General features: G+C 40.2%; 1 protein-coding gene across 3 annotated transcripts in view; it reads right to left on the reverse strand.

The window, feature by feature from the left end:
- The window catches only part of NUDT13 (nudix hydrolase 13), a 438,779-nt gene extending 423,667 nt beyond the window's left edge, over positions 1 to 15,112 (reverse strand). The window contains exons 1-8 of one of the 3 annotated variants that reach the window (XM_084904983.1): positions 14,980 to 15,112; positions 10,342 to 10,433; positions 6,204 to 6,343; positions 4,562 to 4,696; positions 2,815 to 2,921; positions 1,947 to 2,072; positions 1,691 to 1,802; positions 957 to 1,111 (exon numbers count right to left, since the gene is read on the reverse strand). In XM_084904983.1, coding sequence (XP_084761109.1) covers positions 957 to 1,111; positions 1,691 to 1,802; positions 1,947 to 2,072; positions 2,815 to 2,921; positions 4,562 to 4,696; positions 6,204 to 6,343; positions 10,342 to 10,424 — 858 coding nt within the window. In that variant the 5' untranslated portion in view covers positions 10,425 to 10,433; positions 14,980 to 15,112. Of the gene's footprint in view, positions 1 to 956; positions 1,112 to 1,690; positions 1,844 to 1,946; positions 2,073 to 2,814; positions 2,922 to 4,561; positions 4,697 to 6,203; positions 6,344 to 10,341; positions 10,434 to 14,979 lie in introns of those variants that run through there. The other 2 variants (XM_084904984.1, XM_084904985.1) reach the window with 2 other exon arrangements.
- Positions 15,113 to 20,695: the final 5,583 nt, after the last annotated feature.

Consider the following 20,695-nt stretch of genomic DNA (forward strand, 5'->3'; position numbering starts at 1 on the left):
ACAGAATGTAAGATTGGGAGCTACGAAAGTTAGAATGCTATAGCCAAAGGTGAGAAAACAGTTCTAGAACTGAGCAATCTTAGAAGATAATACCTGGGATCCATAGGCTGGGAACAAATCAATTCTAGATATTGCCCAGAAGCAAAAGAGGCACATGTAAGAGATGAGAGTTAAATATATTTTTAATAGTAAAAACCTAGAAATACAAATACTAAAATATTAAATTAAGAGTGATTAGCATAGAGGGGTTGATTATGAATAATAGTTGTTTTGCTTTGTGCCTCTATTGCTCATATAAACATACAAATGTTTTTCTTCTTTAAAAGGTAAAGGTTAATTAATGATCATCAAAATCATTGTATCTTCTTTGCAAGGAGCAAAGTAGTACCAACTGAATCTACAGGAAGGTGGGGCAGATTAGATAGTATTCATTCCATAGAAACCAAAACACAATAGACGGATTTTGGTAGATAGGGACCACAATGCCATCTGTAAGGGATGCTATAGAAGATGAGGTTGGATAAGACAATATCTAAGTCCCTTTCAACTAGAAGTTCCTATAATCATTATTATTATGTAATTGATAATAATTATCAGTGCTCAACATCCTGACTGACTTGAGCAATAAGATCAACCTTGACATCAATAATTAAATTTGATACATGATTTGCCTAATCTATGCGAGATGCTCTGTTAAGTCCTGATGATGAAAGGTAAGTTGTCTCGTGGTTGAGATATGTACAAGGAAGAATGATGACCATGTTGGCACTCCCAGTTTTTGTGGTAATTCTTTTCTCTACGAGATTGAAAATTCCTTAAAGATATAAATCATTTCTTACACACCTTTGTACAATCGAGACAATGCTGGACTAGGCAGATGCTTAGTAAGTACCTACTGACAAGCATGGGGGGGGGAGGCAAAGGGAATGTCAGAGCATAAGGGAGGCAGCACTTACCTCTGTCTGCCCTGGTTTCACAATTGCGTGACAAGCAATCATGAGTGAGCTATTGGGGAAGGGCCAGTGCTGGGATGCAGAGTACTGCAGTCTTTCCACCTCCAGTCCCACCTCTTCTGCAACTTCTCGATGGACAGTCTCTTCCAGAGTTTCACCTACAAGCACTCAGATTAATTCAGGACAGCCCTGCAGCAGGAGGGGTGATACAGACGCCCATTTGTGAAAGAGTGCAAAATGGGCTCCGAAGCTTCAATGAAAAGACTCTTGGGAGAGCCTGAAATCTGAGTCTCTACAACATTAGGAATCAAGTCTAAAGTTGGGTGTTGAACTGCGATACTTAAACCTACTAGAGTAGTTATAATACAAAATAAGAGTGGCAGTGGGGGTGGTTACTGCTGTCGTCAGTTTTAATAAAACTCTAATGTGACATATCGTCATTTGCGAATTTTACCCCAATAGGCTGAGAAAACACACCTGTAAATAAATATTAATTCTAGTTAATATTATGCATGCTAAAATATTTAGGGAGTGGTGAGTGTATGGGTTTTCACTGTGTAGTTCTTTCAACTATGCTGCATGTGTGAAAGTTTGCCTGTAAAATATTGGAAAATTATAACGCCAGGGGCTGTTTTCTTGACATGACAGGGAAGAAGGTGCTTGAGGCTCCAAGCACTATGACAACAACACAGAGAAATAACTACCAGCGATATGCTGTCGTGTCTCTAAGTCCTTACCTATGTCACAGAAACCCGCCAGGGCAGAGTACATCCCCTGGGGAAAGGAACTCTGGCGGGCAAGCACGCATCGAGTCCCATCCGACACCAGAGTGATCACCACGGGAGCCATCTAGGAAAAGGGGTGGCAGCTTAGACACCGGGCTATGGAGCCTGTAAGTAGGATGAGAGTGAATCCCTGAGGAAAGCCTGTACAGGCTCCCACCCCCAGGACAGCCTGGAGAGCTGGGATTCCTGTCCCTCCAGCAGTCCGTACCTGCGGGTAATAGATGATCTTGTTGGAAGGGCACACGCGCTTGCTGCCGGCCGCGTTCTTTTTGGTGGGCTGCCCGCTTCTGCTGCAGAACTGGTGAGCGTCGTGCCAGCGGAGGAGAGCCTGCGCCTAGGAGTGCGAGGTGAGCTTGGTTTCGTGTGAGCGCGTGGGCTCATCTGGGACAGTGCTGGGCTCGGAGGGAAATGCCAGTGCCTTTTCAGTCCCTCTATTTTAAATGGTTCATTACTGTCTAACCTTTAAAATAAGGAAGCTATTGAACATATTCCTCCATCATCTGAAACGTGGATAAAAGAAAGTGTAGGCCAAGTATATTATGAATTATTTAAAAAATACGTGATATATAAAGTATTAAACACCCCTTGTACCTATGGCCCAGCTTAAAAATAAGACACTTTCAATATAGTTTAACATTCCAACATGTGTTCCTCCTCAATAAAGTTGGAATGCTTTTACAAATAAAAAATGTTTAGAGATATATCTAAATTTAATGGATAATCAAAAGCACTTTAGCAAACGAAGTGTAAAGCTGTGAGGATGAGTCAAAGCAATAAAAGATAATTTCTCACAGGAAAAACAAAACGGCTGTGATGGGCTGTGGGCCACTGAACACGTTGAGGAGGTTGATGGATGCCTCAGATGGGCATGTCCTCGGGGAAATGTTCCTGATGGCAATCCTGCCGGAAACAAGGGCAGAGGGAAGAGGAACAAGCACTTTCCCACAGCCATTGTCCTTTGCCAGGTTCGCAGGAAGAACGAGACTCTGTACATAGCTCTCGCCTGGGTTACGCTGCATGCATTTGCCTCATGCGCTGCTTTACTGTTTCCTACGAACGGAGGAGTCAGGACCTACCGTGGTCAGCAAGGAGGCCTCCTTCACGCTCAGCCGGTAGAGAGCCTTCCGCAGCTCAATGAAAGACCCCTGGAGCTCCGCCTCCATTTCAGGTTTCGGGAGGGAAGCTAGGAAGTTAGAAAAGAGAATGAAATGAAACAACTGTCCAACTGCCTCAAGTATATCCAGTCAGAACAGTGTTTCCCAAACTCGCCTAATGAGACTCAGCTGGAAAAATAAAAAATACAGATTCTCAGCCCTGGCTGGGTAGCTCACTTGGTTAGAGTGTCGTCCCTGATATGCCAAGGTTTCGGGTCCAATCCCTTGTCAAGGCACATACAAGAATCAACCAATGGCCGAAACCGGTTTGGCTCAGTGGATAGAGCAATGGTCTGCAGACTGAAGGGTCCCAGGTTTGATTCCAGACTGGGGCATGTACCTTGGTTGCGAGCACATCCCCATTGGGGGGTGTGCAGGAGGCAGCTGGTCGATGTTTCTCTCATCGGTGTTTCTAGCTCTCTCTCTCTCTCTCCCTTCCTCTCTGTAAAAAAAGTCAAGAAAATATATTAAAAAAAAAAAAAAAGAATCAACCAAAGAATGTGTAAATAAATGGGACAACAAATCGATGTTTCTCTCAAAAATCAATATATAGGATGTTCACAAAAAGTATACATACTTTAACAGCTGATAGTTCACATTTTAAAAATGAAATGCATTTTAATAAACACTGCCTTTATAATTATTTAATAATTATATTATTCAATATAATATAATTGAGTAATTATAAAGGCAGTGTTTATTAAAATACACTTCATTTTCAAAATGTAGAAATTAGCTGTTACATTGTGTGTACATTTTTTGGGGACACTCTTTATATACAGGCTCTCAAGCCCCCCACATGGAGATTCTGAACAGCAGGTGAGTGAGGCCAGAAATCTTTAGTTTTAACAAGTACCAGGTGATTCTCATGTTCAGGCAAATTTGGGGACCAGCATAGTGCTGTTTCACAAGATTGTCTTCAGGGCAGTGAGAACATTTGGACTAGCCATACACTCTCCCTGGAAAAAAGAGATGGGACCTCGAGACTCCTCTCTGAGCCTCATTCAGCACCATTCCATTTGCATCCACACCCTGAGGAGAGAAGAAAGGCCTGGGAGGAGCCCTGAGCCTGCGCAGACTGGCTCCCGAATGCAGGTCTGCAGACCCAGAGCGACTTCAAGGTAACGGTTTTCATTTGCATTGAAAAGAGATACAAAGATGATGTCAAATTTAAAATCATTTCTTATGAAATATTTATGACAAATGTATAAAGATACAGAGAATAATAGAATGAACATCTTTGTGCCCACCATCTACTTTAGAAAGTATTAAAATTCCTTTATTTTTTTTTTTAAATGATAGTAGATGGTAGCGTCTCCCCCCCCCCCCCCCCCCCCCCCCCCAGAGAGAAAGGGCAAGGGGGAGAGAGAGAGAGAAAAAAACATCAATGAGAGAGAATCATTGATCGGCTGCCTCCTGCATGCCCCACACTGGGGATTAAGCCAGCAACCCAAGCATGTGCCCTGATCGGGAATCGAACCATGACCTCCTGGTTCATAGGTTGACGCTCAACCACTGAGCCACGCCGTCTGGTAGTGTCTTTTTTATGTTCTAACTTAAAATATAAAGTTTATAATTGTGTATTCCCAAATTTTCTTATTTTATTTTGTTATCATGTAAAACCACAGAGTCTGAGAAGCAGGGAAATACCCGTTAGGGAGATGTGTACCGTTTGCGGAAGAGGAGCTGTTTAGACCTAGATCCAGAGCAAACCATGCTTCCTGCTGTTCGGAGCATCCAATCAGCACGGAATCTTCTATTCTTTGTGTGTCCTGGCCAAATTTATCCAGGAGCTTTTCCAATTCTACGAAACAGAAGGAGAAGGGAAAAAACAAGGGCCTTAATTAAACCACCCGAGCCATCTTAAACTTACCGAGAGCAGACACTCCAGCTTCAAGTAGGGGCACCTGGCTGCCAGGCGCCGCCCTGCAGCTCATTAGCTACGTAAGCGTGGTCTAATCCAGTGTTTCCCAACCTTCTCTCATGATGAGAATCACCTGGTGGAGTGGTTAAAACACAGATTCCTGAATCCCAACTAAGAAGTGCTAAACTAGAATTTTTGAGAACATATAGGTAAAATTGCATACCTAACTTAGTGCTCTGTATATAAAATCCGTTTTAGAGCACTAGTTAAGTATACAATTTTACCTATATGTTCCCAAAAATTCTAGTTTAGCACTTCTTAGTTGGGATTCAGGAATCTGTGTTTTAACAACTCCACATCATGATTCTCATCATGAGAGAAAGTTGGGAAACCCTGGTAATCCCTTAACCTCTAAGCCTCCGTTTTCTCGTCAGCAATCTGAGGACTGTAGACTATAAAAGGAATTCTTTCTGCATAGCCCTGTATTAATCTATGATTGTATCACAAAGAGCACATTTTCCGTTCAAAAGATTCGTGATAGTTATTATGGCAAAGGGGAAAAAATGTGTCACATGTAAAATGGTAGAGACAAAATCAGTTCTATAATCTCAAAAACAGGTTTTGCTGTTTTTGTGGGCCAGGGTATAATAGTCATCTGAGACCCCAGTATGTATAACATAAGTGCTGCATAAGGAGGAAACCTACCCTGTGCATGTACAACTCCTATTTGTTTGTTCATAATACCGCAGGGCATTGCCACATCCCTAAATGTGCCTTCCGAGGCATCCTCATATTCTGCAGTGCTGGAAACTGCCTATCCAGGCCTCCAACATCCGACCCATGAAGGCAGTTCACTGGCGACGTATTTAGAAGTTAGTCAGTGTATAGTGACATCATAGAAAATGGAAACTTAGTATCTTGAAAGCCAAATCCCAATAGTTCAGATATCTCTAGTTACATTAATTCACTATTAATTTTGACCCTTGTAGGAGAAATGAAGTCACAATGCAAATCCTGGCCAGTAAGACATGGTGCAACTCCATGGAGGCTGGCAATCACAGTCCAAGGCAGGGGTTGGCAAAAATCTTTTAGGTTTTTAAGCTCTGTCAGCTCTGCTCTGCCATTATTACGGGAAAGCAGCCACAGACAGCCTTCTAGTATAAATAGATGAATGTGGCTGTGGCCCAATGAAAACTTATTTACAAAATGTAAGGGGTTCCAATTTGGACAGCACTTTAGCCTACTCCTGGTTTAAGGTAGTATTGGTTCATACCATCACTAACAGTTTCCTGGGCAACATAGGTATATACACTAAGTATTTAATTGGCAGAGAACTTGAAACAACCTGGACTCTACACTTGGAGGATCCTTCTCAGGGATTCACTATGGACTGAGTTCTGCTCAGAGGCGCAGGTTGGTCTGCTCTGCGGGCTCGCTCCGGGCTCACCCAATAGGCGAAGCTGTGGGGGCAGGTGTTGATGTTCTGATGGCTGAAGCAGAGGAGCCAGGTTATGAAAGAGGTAAAATGCTCCCGTCTGGTGGGCTTTTCTACATGCATCATCGTCTTCCTTCAGTTCAAATAAATACCTGTATTTGGGGAAATAAAGCATTACAAAACCACATTTAGTTCCATGACAGCATTCACTGTTCCTACATCCCTCTCCTACCGCGGTTATTTCCTCTTATTTATTTACACACTAAACTGCTCTTTAAAGGATTCGAGGTGGCTGCAGGCCATCAGTCCCTCCTCTGTCCTATTGTATTCCTTGCCAATATTTCTGTGGTTGCCCTTAACCGTATAGTGTCTGTTCATTTGTCTCCTTAAGGGCAAGGTATGCCTTACTTCTATATCTCCAGTAATTATGGCTCAATTCCATAAATACTTATTGAACTACAAGGGTAATAAATATTTACTAAATTGAACCTCAAGGCACATTGCCAATATTACACTGTGAAGCAAGAATTCACATGCAGCCAAAACCGGTTTGGCTCAGTGGTAGAGCATCGGTCTGTGGACTGAAAGGTCCCAGGTTCGATTCCAGTCAAGGGCATGTACCTTGGTTGCGGGCGCGTCCCCAGTAGGGGGTGTGCAAGAGGCAGCTGATCGATAATTCTCTCTCATCGATGTTTCTAACTCTCTATCCCTCTCTCTTCCTCTCTGTAAAAAAAAATCAATAAAATATACTTTAAAAAAAAAAAAAAAGAATTCACATGCAGTGGATTGAGAGGAAAACAAGTACAGTGATAAAATATCAACCACAGAATACCCAGAGATGCAAGCAGACTTCATTATTGCAGACAAAGAGTAAAAACACTATATTTCAGTAACTCGCCTTTGATCTAGGTATGATAAAGTGCAAATTTTATCTTCTCCCAGGTGGACACCATTTGCTCCTTATTTTTACTGAAGGCAACAAGTGAAGCCATTACTGGTCTTATCTAGTAAGTAATATTTTTAGTAGCCAAAATAAAAATGGGAAAATAGAATCTATCTATCTATCTATCTATATAGATAGATAGATAGATAGATAGATTCTCTTTTCCCATTTTATTCTCTTTTCCCATATATATAAAAGGCCAATATGCTAAGTGTCCTTCCTTCCATCTGTGTAATGACATCACCAAGCAATGCCCGGCTTCCTCTCCCTAGCCACAACTAGCCTCCTTGCAGTTGCTTTGGCCCAGGAACATTACTTGCTTGATAGCCAGGTGCAAACATTTTACACAGTAACCAAATGTCTGTGAAGCGTTTTCCCATGCCTCATCTTATTTGATCCTCACAGAAGTCCTGGAGTAGGTAGATAGGAGACTTGGTGAAATCCTATTTTCTCTTAATTAGCCGGAGACTTAGAAAGTTTAGAAACTTCACCTGACTGAAAAGTAGTAAGAAATGGTGGATCTTGAAAATGACTTCACTGCGCAGAATATAGTCAAACTCTGTTGCAGTTAAATATCTTGCCCTTTTTCTCCCTGTGTGATCTACAATAATAATGTGCTTCATGAAGATAGTTATGCTGTGTTGTTGACAATTACCTGAAAGAGAGGTTGGGGTGCTTCACTGGGCTGGGAAAAGTTTAGCTAAATCAGAAAGCAGGTCTAATTAAGCAAGTTTGTTCTGAATCTATAAAAGGCTAAGTAGACTCGCCCATGCACGATACATATAAAGTTCTCCCACTGATCGCATGGGAGTGTTTCCATCTGTCAATGTCAATCATGAATTTGGTTGACACTTCTATTATAAAGAAAAGGTGAATAGCGATATTAAAATATTTCTTCTAATTCATTTCCTTTCAATGTGCATGAATTTGCACTGGGCCACTAGTATTCTATGATTCGCTTCTATTATAAAGGAAATCGTACAGTGGCAAGTTCTAGGCTTTTCCAGTACCTTCATTAAGGGTGGCCTTAGTCTATCCTTTTAATAAGAGCCAGAATCAGATCAATAATCCTATGATGTCAGGGTGCTGGGGAGGGGCAGGGACTGAATATGGATTCTCTTTGGGGCTCTAGGGATATCCATTCTTGCCTGTTGAAAGCCTAAAACAGACTTTCATATATGGCATATCTGTCACTTAATCAGGAAGCCAGGTTTACAGATTTTTAAAAAAATATTTTATTGATTTTTTGCAGAGAGGAAAAGAGAGGGATAGAGAGTTAGAAACATCGATGAGAGAGAATCATCGATCAGCTGCCTCTTACACACCCCCTACTGGGAATGTACCTGCAACCAAGGTACATGCCCCTGACCGGAATCGAATCTGGGACCTTTCAGTCCCCAGGCTGACGCTGTATCCACTGAGCCAAACCAGTTTCGGCTACAGATATTTTCTGTAGGATCTTGCGAGCTTGTATAACCCTAGTAGGCAGAGTTGACTCAACATGAAAAACCACAAAGCAAAATGATAGACACACCCCAGCAACATCTTTAGAAACTGTGTTTGACTGTGTGATGAAAGGGCTTACAATGATCTCTTTATAGACAGACGCAGAGGAAACCTGAGATTTTAATACTTGTGATATTTTTAAACTTAATATGAGTGGCTGCAGCCTCCCAGGGCAGACTCAATGGCTGTCAGAGGAGGGACATGTGCCACTCAGAAGTTTCCAAATGAAAACAATAGAGCAAACACAGCTGCCTTCACAAAAGCACAGCGAGTGGCACAACATGTGCTTTGCCCTAATGACCCTAAAAAGAAAAACACCGAGGTTAAGGCCTTAAGCCTGGGGCCTCACTGGAACTGGAACTGAGGTCCAAACGTTTCTTACAGTTTTCTTAATGAGCAACACTATGTTTTAAAATTTATTTTCCCCATTTGGTTACAATAGCATGGAAACCATAACACTAAGATAAAACTTAAACTTTTTTTTCTTATTATAAAAGTAAAAAATAGTAATTTTATAAAAATCAGGAAATACAATCATCAATTTTTTCAAAAAAGGAAATCGTTAAGAATCCCATCACTCAGATATAATACTGTTTGGTGCTTGGAATTCTCCAAACTATTAATATTATGTATCTATACATATTTAGATCTATTTAGAATCAGACCTACTAATTTGTAGCTTTTTTTTCTTAAACATATTATCATTTTTACACTGTATTCCTTACTAATAGAATTTTATTCTTTTTCTCATGATTTTTATTACTTTTTAATATATTTAATCACATCAGCATACTCATTTTTTGGACTACTCAATAATTCTATCATTTCTTGAGAACTGCAAATAAACTAAATGCCCAACAATACTAAAACAAGTATTGCAATTTTGCTGCATCCTCAGGCTTGCTCGTGTGAGATGCTATGCTTGTGTGCCTTTCATTCTGGATGGGCAGTTACGCTGGGAGAAGCAGTGGTTGTGAGTGTTCCCCCCTGGGGAGCATTGCATTAGCTCCCGGCAGGTGCCCCCGAGGTATCAGTCTAGGACTACTACTTATATTCATTTCTTCAGGAGTGGTCTTTGGACCACACCATATCAATGGTGCAAATTTAAGGCCTGAAACTCTATGAGAGCAGGCTAGTGATTTCAAATTCAAAGATAATCAAATTTGCCCAGACTGAGACAAAGAAGTCATTTGTCATTTTCTTATACTGGTGTAGATTTCTTTTTTCTAGTCTACCTTCCACTGAAGTTTAGTTCTTTGGTGGCGGTGGGTACCAGGACTGGAGTTATTTACCTTATTTTCAGGAAACGTCATGAACGAATAATAAAAACTACATTATTCAGTGTAGTTTTTAATTCCATCATATGGGGGTACCATAATTTAATTAATTCCTCCCAGCTCATTCAGCCACTCAAACAGGGCTTCAGTGCCAGCTACGTGCCAGGCTCTGTTTTGTCCTCTAGGGGTTACCATAGTGGAAAAGACTAAGTTCCTATTTTACTAGAACTTATATTTAAGTAAATCAGGTATTTTAGGTATTATTGGAAATTTAATCTATTTAGAATTTTTCCAAGTGTAAATAATTTTCAGTGAACATCCTTATATGTACATCATAACCATAATCCTCAATATAGGAGTTTGAGAATTTTATAATTTAATGGGCCAAAGACTGAGTAATCAGAGTTCGGGTTGGTTAACTCACCGGGTCTTAGTGACATAGGTTGACAGCAGCCTATAGCACCAAAAAGATTTTCTCCTGCAAGCAATTCCACAGTACAGAGACATTGTCAGGTCCTTCGAGGAAAGAGGAGTTGGGGGAAAAAAAGATCATAGTATGCAATTTAAAATAATGAATCACTAAAAGGGTTATACTTTAAGCCAGGATAATATTACTTTTTAAATACTAAGGAAAGAGAAATTGAATAGGAGCCAGATGATCTGGTTTCTAAATTGCATTTCTACCACTAACTAGCTATGGGACTTTAAACTTTTCAATATCTGTTTCCTAATTTACAAAATTAAAACCTGTTCTTCTACCCACTCTGTTATGAGAATCAGCTAACTATCTACCCACGAGAAATGGTGCTGTCCTTCCAGACTGGGGATTGTTGCTGGGAGGCAGCTGGGATCCAAGGCCTACACTTCTCTCCTCCCTTGCATATAGGCAGAGCCAAAACCAATGGAATGTGCAGGGCCAAAGTAGTTAAGAAATGGGGGTGCCTTTTCCACTCTCTTTTCCCCCTTCTGCTTGGGAGATTCTAGAATGACACACACTTAGATCCTTGAATCATTACATGGGAAAAGTCACCTGTCAACCAACTCCCCCCCGCAACACACACACACACACACACACACCAGCCTTGGACAATTCGTGAGTGAGAAATTAACCTCTACCATGTTAAGCCACTGACATTTCAGAGTTTGTTACAGCAGCTAGCATGACTCTGATAGACAAGAAGCATGGGAGGGTCTCCAGAGTAATGGAGCCACATTTCTCATATTATGAAACAGGAGGAATCATATAGATAATAAAAATATAAAAATCATGGCCATTAGGGAAATATTTCAAAAACCAGCAAAAACCCTACCTGGTTTTGCTCCCTGGATAGAGCAAGCGTCAGCCTGCAGGCTGAACGGTCCTGGGTTTGATTCCAGTCAAGGGCAGAAGCCCAGATTTCGGGCTCGATCCCCAGTAGGGGGCCTGCAGGAGGCAGCCAATAAATGATTTTTTTTTTTTTCATCATTGAAGTTTATATCTCCCTCTTTCTTCCTCCCCCCTCTGAAATTTGTGTGTGTGTGTGTGTGTGTGTGTGTGTGTGTGTGTGTGGCAGCAATACATGAATCTAAGATATTTTCTACTTTTTTGCATCTCATTGTGAGAAAAAAAATGCTCTGTGTAAAGAATATACAATGAGGGGAAAAGAATAAATTCTATGGAAGGTGATTTCTTTTAAATTGCATATCAGTGAGCATTTTATTTCCCATGAGAAGTACATTTCATATTAGCAATAAAAGAGGCAAGAAGTTCCACTGAAGTGAAAAAATCAGTACAGTTAAATAATCATCCACACTTTTAACTTTGTCCAGGGGAAACAAACTCTGACATGAAAGTACTGAAGAACATTTAAAGTTTAGGCCTACTTCTTGGCTGCATCATTACGAAATGCTGATGACTAATCCTTGGGCAGTTTTGGCTCACTTTGTCCCGGACAAGGGTAAATTATATTTGGCAAATGACATTCAACAAAATACTTATTGAGTACTGACTTTATGCAAGGGCCATTAAGGAATACAAAAAATGTACAGGATAAAATCCTGCCTTCAAGGGGCTCTAGCAGAGAGAGAAAACTATAACTTCACAGAAGGCAATATGTGATATGTGAGTTACAACGCACCCTAGGAAAGTATTAAAGTGATCAGACTTGCGTTATTGTTGGAAGAAATATATTTAAAGTCAATATTTCTGCCTCATATATAGCTCCGAGAATGTAATAAACATTCCTTTCACCTAGAAATTCCACTTCTAGGAATTTATCCTAAGAAGGAAAGGCTATGCATAGGAATGTTAACTGAAAATTATGACAAAAAGGAATAATATATAGCTGTTAAAATAACAGTGGAAGACTATATATGTAGTAAGAGAAGAATATATTCAGAATATATTAAGTAAGAAAAGCAAGAACTTTTTGGTTGTTTTAGCCTCATCTAATTAATTTATAAAGGAAATGTATGCATGCATATATATATACCAGAATACATAAATTAGATACATATTTATTTATACATTTAAATATATTTTTATGGATTTCAGAGAGGAAGGGAGAGGGGGAGAGAGAAACATCAATGATGAGAAAGAATAGTTGATTGGTTGCCTCCTGCACATCTCCCACTAGGGATGGAGCTCACAACTGGGGTATGTGCCCTGACTGGGAATCAAACCATGACCTCCATAGGTCGACACTCAACCACTGAGCCACGCCGGCCAACCTTTATTTATATTTTCAAAGTAACTAGAAGTACACATACCAAATGGTTATCAGTGGCTAATTTGGTAGAGTGGAGTGAAGATAGAAATTGAGAAGGGTACCTGTAAATTTTACTCTATACATTCCTGTACTTCAAAAAATTTAGCCAGTGTACATACTCCTTTACAATCAATTAAAATATAATAAATAATTCCTGGGACTCATGGAACAATGAGGCTATTTCCAAGCCACTGTTCCTAGTAAGAACCTCATCACATTCACCCCAGAGCCAAAAGGAATACCTTTGATAAATTCCTTGAATCCTGAAAATGTAAGAGCTTTTTGGTTGTAGTTATGACTACCAGCTAATCTGTGTGGCCCACTGCACTTGACTGCCTGATGTCTTGCCTACTTTCTGCTATTAAATATGGCCCTTTGTGAAGTATCATGAGCCCCATGGGGTGACCTGCTGACGCAAGGGATCGTGGTTGCAGAGCTTGTAAAAACATGGCAAAGTTCTTAAGGTAGCTTTGAAGAAAATGTCAATAATCAAGAGGAAAATTTAAAAATAAAATAAAATATACTTCTTTTAACAGAGAATTGTGCTTCATCGGTACAGACATAAGCCTAGTAGATAAAGATTAAGTCTAATTCCTTTTCTAAATGGGCCCATATGTATTTTTTTTTAAATTTTATTTCTCCTTGTGTATTTTCATAGACATCTTACATCCCTCTGCTCAAAAGCCACATTACAAACAGAATAATTGTTATTGTTTGAATTGGCAACTGTCATCATATTTTGATGTCTGACAGCACTCTGGGGATGAAAGTTCACTATTCACAAAATACAGGGTGAAGCAAAGTAGGTTTACAGCTGTGAGTCCGTGAAAGTTTGTTCTTGTGTTATTTCCATACAAACATGTAAACCTACTCTTGCCACTCCTTGTACTTTTGGCAGCACCGTTACTTTACGGGACAAGCTTACCAGTAAGACTGTCTTCTATTTTTACAAATGCATGTCTCCAAAGCAGAAGGAACTGCAAGGTGAGCACTGGAGGGACCCGACCCTTCATTCCTGGCTCCCCCACTGACTGAATTTGTGGTCTGGGTTCTCACCTTAAACGTCAGCTTGGTTTCAGGCTCACTTCTCTCAGGGGAAGGAGAGTATGGACCTCAGGTGGATTACAACTATGTCAGCTTGTGCATACTAATTCTCAGCTCTGTTACACTGTGAAATGCTTTACAGTTAGAATTGTGTCTTCCATTCTCTACAGCACCTAGCACAGTGTAAAACACACTATACATCAATGAAGAATGAATGAATGCATGTATCCCATTTTACGGAAGATAAAGCTTGGAGAAGTGGACCTCTCTAGGGAGCCGCAGTCAAACCCTGGGGCTATCTGGTTCTAAGGCTCTTTTTTAGTTTATTTTTTAATTTTCATTGTTGAAAGTTTTACATATGTCCCCTTCTTCCCCCCCATATTGTTTATGTTTTCATATATATATATATATATATATATATATATATATATATATATATATATATTTTTTTTAATTTTTTAAAAATTTTTTTACAGAGAGGAAGGGAGAGAGAGTTAGAAACATCGATGAGAGATACATCGATCAGCTGCCTCTTGCACCACCCCTACTGGGGATGTGCCCGCAACCAAGGTATATGCCCTTGACTGGAATCGAACCCGGGACCTTTCAGTCCACAGGCTGACACTCTATCCACTGAGCCAAACCGGTTTCAGCTATGTTTTCTTTTAGTACAAATACTGAAGGAGAGAAAAGGTAATATTGTTTTCACTGAAAACTGTTAAATGATTAGGCAAATCTCTCTGTAATGAATGATTCACACATTTCTCATCCTGTTCATCTTAACATTAGGAAGATTTAGTTATAAAGCACTACAACTACAGCATGACAAATGCCCACTGTGAAGCTCTGGTTAATCTGCCAGGAGGCAGGTTCCGTGGTGTCTGAGAACCCTTTTCAGAGTCTGTCTTTCCGGGCTGGGAGAGACTAAGCCAAGGAGCCGCTGGGATAGATTTCAAGGTCTCACAGACCAGCTTTATTTTCTGAATACTAATTTACGTTCTGAAAACAAACTTTCCCTCCCTTATATAACTCAGGCACAATCAGAGAAGTTAGCAACTTCCGTTTTTAAGTGACCCTCCAAAAAATTATTACGTGTAGTTAATAAGATAGTTCTACAACTTATGATGCAAAGCTGTGGTCACTCCTGGTTTCTGTAAAAAGGAAACGGGACTAAGCTGGAATTGCAAAATGCTGTAACAGAGGTTTTTCTCCAAGTTCTGATCATGCCTCCTGCACTTAGAGCCGGAACAGGTTTGTCCTGCTGTACTCACTCTGAGTTGTGTTGGGGGGTGCCGTCCTAGGCCTCAAAAATCAGCAGAAACCAGGAAATTCCAAGTGTTCCTGGGAAGTTGGGCTTCCCTCGCCCAGAGATTCGTTGCTGCCTCAGCCACACTTCCCAGAATCCTCCTGGAGATGCATTCTGGGAAATGTAGTTCAATCAATAGGCCCTCTAGCTACAAAGTTAACTAAGGTTGTCAAAAGCATGATCTTCTAAGATCTTCTAAGTCCATTACCAGAACTTCTGTGTCTTTGGAGAAGGCAGATCAGCATAAGTTCCATTTTTTTTTTCCTAATAACAAAAGGATAAAATTATTAAACTAATCATGCACAGAAAGTATATTTTGTTGGGGGGGAGGCGAGGAGATTGGGGCAGGAAATAAGATGCCTTTCAATTTCTCTGCATCTCTAATCCTCTGTCTGCCCACTTTAGAACAAGCTCTAACATTTTATGAAATTCTGCCAATTTCAACAGACATGACTGTGTCTAAATGTATTTGCACTTGATAGAATGTATCCCTTGATCAACCAGGGCAAGAGGATTCCATCTGACTGAAAGCATAAACCACTTTAGTGCTGTTCTCACTACTAAAGTTACTTACTGATATGAGAAGGCAGTTTGAAGGCCAACCAACCCATATATATTTAATGAAATATGCCCAGAATTGTTATAGGCACATGATTTCACAGAAAACAAAACAGGAAAGTTTCTGCAAAAAATAAAGCGAAATACGAGGAAGGAGCCAAAACCGGTTTGGCTCAGTGGATAGAGCGTCGGTCTGTGGACTGAAAGGTCCCAGGTTCGATTCCAGTCAAGGACATGTACCTTGGTTGTGGGCACATCCCCAGTAGGGGGTGTGCAGGAGGCAGCTGGTCGATGTTTCTCTCTCATAGACGTTTCTGGCTCTCTATCTCTCTCCCTTCCCCTCTGTAAAAAAATCAATAAAATATATTTAATTAAAAATTAAAAAAAAAATATGAGGAAGGATTTTGCTATTTTATATATAGTGGTCAGCCTCATTGATAAGGTGATATTTAAGCAAAGACCATGAAGGGACTAAAAAAACAAAACAAAACAAAAAACTAAATGAATATTGTTAGGTCTGATCAAATAATTGAATCAATATCCCCTCTCCTGGGAACTGATCTTTAGAACACGTCACAACCAACATTCCTTTCCCTTAGACCACATTCCACTTGCTAAGACCATAGTCTTTCCCCTCTGGATTGGCCCGGAGAATTCTCCACTCAGAGAAAAGCCTGCCTGGAGTTCTTTAAAATCTCTAACTCCCTTTCGCTGGGTACTGGTGCCATTTGGGGGCTCAGCCCATCTGGTTTTCCAGATGACCTAATAAATTCATAATTCTATACCCCTTTTGGCCTCATGCATTCCTCCTTCAGTGACCCTAACAGATATCTATGGGAAGAGATTTATAGGCAGAAAAAAACAAAACAGCAAATGCAAAGACGCTTGGGAGGAAGTGTGCCTGGCAGATTAGAGGAAAGGCTGTCTATAACAAAGCATGGTGATCAGAGATGAGGTCAAAGAATAGCCAAACACCAGATCACGTTAAGGTCTTACAGGTCTTATAATTCTTACACAGCCATGGATATTTTTTTAGTATCAATGCTTTTTTTAAAATTATTATTTATTCTAAGAGGGATGGGATTTTACAGAAGAGTTTGAATGGAAAAGTAGAATGATTTAACTTATATTTTAAAAGAAACACTCTCGGTGTGGATATTAGACCGTAAGAGATAAGAATGATTAAATTCTGAGTGTCACTGTTAAGCTGTACCTATGTTACATGGGAAGGGAGAGTGATAGTTCTGATTTCTTTTGGGCCTTTCCAAGAGAACCCATGCTTTTTATCAGAGTGCATCTCTGGGAGAATCATGCTTTTGAAAATCCTCAAGGAAGGCAGAGACAATGTGAGGGAAACAAAACATGAAGTCAAAGAATTCCAAAGAGATGGGGACGCATACTTAGGGAAAGTTAGGGCTCTAAAAAAATTTTTTTTTAAATCAAAATAACTGTTTTTGAGCAACTAAACATGAAGTGCCATATAATAAAAATAGTGTTATGGTCTGAATGTTTACATCTCCCAAAATTCACATGTTGAAATCCCAGAGCCCAAGGTGACACTATTAGGAGGTGAAGCCTTTGGGAGGTACTTAGGTCACGTGGGCAGAACCCTGTTGAATGAGATCAATGTCCTTAATAAGAGGATCCTGGGGGAGGCCTGCAGTCCACAGCCTGGGAGAGGGCCTTCGCCAGAGCAGACCATGCTGGCTCCCTGATCTTGGACTTCCAGCCTCCAGAGTTGTGAGGCATGAATTTCCATTGTTTATAAGCCACCCGGTCTGTGGTATTTTATTATAGCAGCCCAAAGAGACTAAGACAAATAGCTAAAAATTAACTGAGCATTTACTGAGTCCTAGGCAAAGTGTCCTGCATATTTATCATTAATCCTTACATCCTATATGTATTATTATTTGCACCTGACTGATGAGAAAACAGAAACTATAGCTTTGACTATCATTAATCCTTACATCCTATATGTATTATTATTTGCACCTGACTGATGAGAAAACAGAAACTATAGCTTTGACTACCCTTTCAGACCTGGGTTATATCTGACTGGATGTATGGGGCAGGGAAGCTGACATACACATGGGAAAATATTGGAATGATGGAAATAATTGCATGTTCACAGATTGAAAGACTTAATTTTATTAAAAGGATAATATTCCCCAAATTGATCTACAGATTCAATGTATTCCTGCCAAAAGCCCAGCTACTTTTTTTGCACAAGTAACAAAAGAAAAAATTGGACTTCATCATAATTAGAAAACTTTCGTGCTACATCAAGATTTTGAAAAGACAATCCACAGACTGGGAAACATTATTGCCAGTCAGATAGCTGACCAGGGACTTGTACATACAATATATAAAGAACACTTACAACTCATAATAAAGAGATGACTGAATTTTAAAGTGAGCAAAGGATCTGCATAGACATTTATCCAAAGGAGGTAGAAAAATGGCCACTAAGTACCAAAAGATGGCTCATTGGCCACCAGGGAACTGCACATCACAATCACAAGATAACCATTTCATACTCACTAGGATGGCCACATCAGAAAGGCAGAGAATGACAAGGAGTGGTGAGGGTGTGGAGAAAAGGGAGTCTTTGTACACTGCTTGTGGGATTCTAAATGGTGTAGCTGCTTTGGAAAACAGTTTGGCAGTTCCTCAAAATGTTAAATATAGAGTTACCAAATGACCCAGCATTTTCAGTCCTGGGTATATTTCCAAGAGAATTGAAAACACATGTCCACACAAAAACTTGTACACAAAGTTTCGTGGCAGCATCATTCAAAATAGCCAGTGTCAAAATAGCTAAAAATAAAAACAATTCTAGTGTCCGTGAACTCATGAATGGATGAGCAGAACGTGGTCTATGCATATAATGGTACTTTATTTGGCAACATAAGGGAATGGAGTACTGGATGAAGCATGAAACATTACACTAAGTAAAAGAATCCATTCACAAAAGATCACCTATTGCATTTGTATAAAACGTTCAAAATTGGCAAATCTGTAAACACAGAAAGTAGATTTAGAGGTTGCCTAGGAGTGGGGGTTAGGGAAGTGCTGGGAAGAATAGGGAGTGACTACTAATGGGAATGGAGGTTGTTTTTCTTTTTTTAAGTGATGAAAATGTAAAACTGATTTTAATAATTACACAATTCTGTGAACCTACTTAAGAATATTGAATTACATACTTTAAGTAAGTGGTACATTATTTGAATTACTAGAGGCCCAATGCCCAAATTTGTGCACAGGTGGGTTCCCTCAGCCTGGCCATGGGGGGGGGTGCTGTCCTGCCTGGGGGAGGGACCCCAGGATGTTGGCTAGTCAGCCCCATCAAATCAGGGTCAATGGGGGAAGGGGAGCGGCCAGTGCAGGAGGTTGGCCAGCCATGGGAGGTTGGCTGTGGGATCACACTGACCACTAGAAGGCAGCTCCTGTGTTGAGTGTCTTCCTCCTGGTGGTCAGTGTGCGTCATGGCCTCCCCCTGTATCCTCATGTAGTCTTAGGCCTCTTATTAAGGACATTGACCTCATTCAACAGGGTTCTGCCCACGTGAACTGACCATGGGGTCATTTGGCCATCTGGTTGTTTGGTCATTCAGTTGTTTGGTTGCTTAGGCTTTTTTTTTAATTTAATTTTTTTTTTTATTGATTTTTCACAGAGAGGAAGGGAGAAGGATAGATAGTTAGAAACATCGATGAGAGAGAATCATCGACCAGCTGCCTCTTGCACACCCCCTACTGAGGATGTGCCCGCAACCAATATACATGCCCTTGACCGGAATTGAACCTGAGACCTTTCAGTCCGAAGACCGACACTCTATCCACTGAGCCAAACCAGTTTTGGCTGGTTGCTTAGGCTTTTATATTTATAGGTAGGTCAATAAAGCTGTTAAAATATTTAACCAATTATTAGCTGTGTTAGACAATCATAATGCATGATTAATAAATGCAACAAAAGTATAGATAACTACAAGCCTCATCTTTTTAAGAAATGTTTTTATTGATTTTTAGAGAAAGGAAGGGGGAAGGAGAGAGAGATAGAAACATCAGTGATGAGAAAAATCATAAATTGGCTGTCTCTTGCAGGCCCCCCACCGGGTACCAAGCCCAACTTGGGTATGTGCCCTGATCAGGAATCAAACCCAAGACCCTTTGGTGCATGGGATGATGCTCTAGCCAACGGAGCCACACTGGCCAGGGCTAATCCTCACAGTATTTTTAGATCATGCAGTAAAAATCATCTTTTCTCTCCCATGCTTAACTTCAAAGCAATGGCATGTATTAATCATGTAATACATTAATATCTGCCCTAGTGGAGTTGGTTCAGTGATTAGAGTGTCAGCCTGAAGACTGAAGGGTCCTGGTTTCGATTCCAATCAAGGGCACATACCTCATTTGCAGGCTCAATCCCTGGCCTGATTGGGGTGCAAATGGGAGGCAACCAATCCATATGGCTCTCTCACATCAATGTTTCTCTCTGTGTGTCTCTCCCCATCCCTTCCACTCTCTCTAAAAATCAATGGAAAAATATCCTTGGGTGAGTATTAACAACAACAACAAATAAAAATCAATGGAAAAAAATATCATTGGGTGAAGATTAGCAAAAAAAAAAAAAAAAAAAAAAAAAAATTAATACTGTACACTGTTAAGAAAATAGATTTAGCCTCAAGTTATTGGATCACAATCTAGGTTGTGAAAGTAACAATGTACTTAAAGATATGTTTATTAATTCATTGATCAGATACTTACTGCAAGCCCCTCATGTGGCAAGCTTCATGCTAGAATTGCAGATACAATGGTAAATAATGTTTTTTCTGCTATCAAAAAAATTATACATGCACATGTTGTATGGTGTGTGTGTGTGTGTGTGTGTGTGTGTGTGTGTGTGTGTGCAGGAGCACACAAGCAGGTGAGACAACAGCCCATTTACTCTATCTTTGACCAATTACAGGCAGGGACATTAGGATGTTGGACATTCCTAAGAAAACTTGGAGAGAAACTTTAAGTTCATTCTGTCAGCAGACTTATAGTTGATTATTGTCTCACTTCATGTGGGACAAGAAATATATCTTAGTAGACTGATATGGGACCTCTTACATAATAAACCAC

This window comes from Pipistrellus hanaki, assembly GCF_964339955.1.
Source record: "Pipistrellus hanaki genome assembly, chromosome: 14".
Lineage (NCBI taxonomy): Eukaryota > Metazoa > Chordata > Mammalia > Chiroptera > Vespertilionidae > Pipistrellus > Pipistrellus hanaki.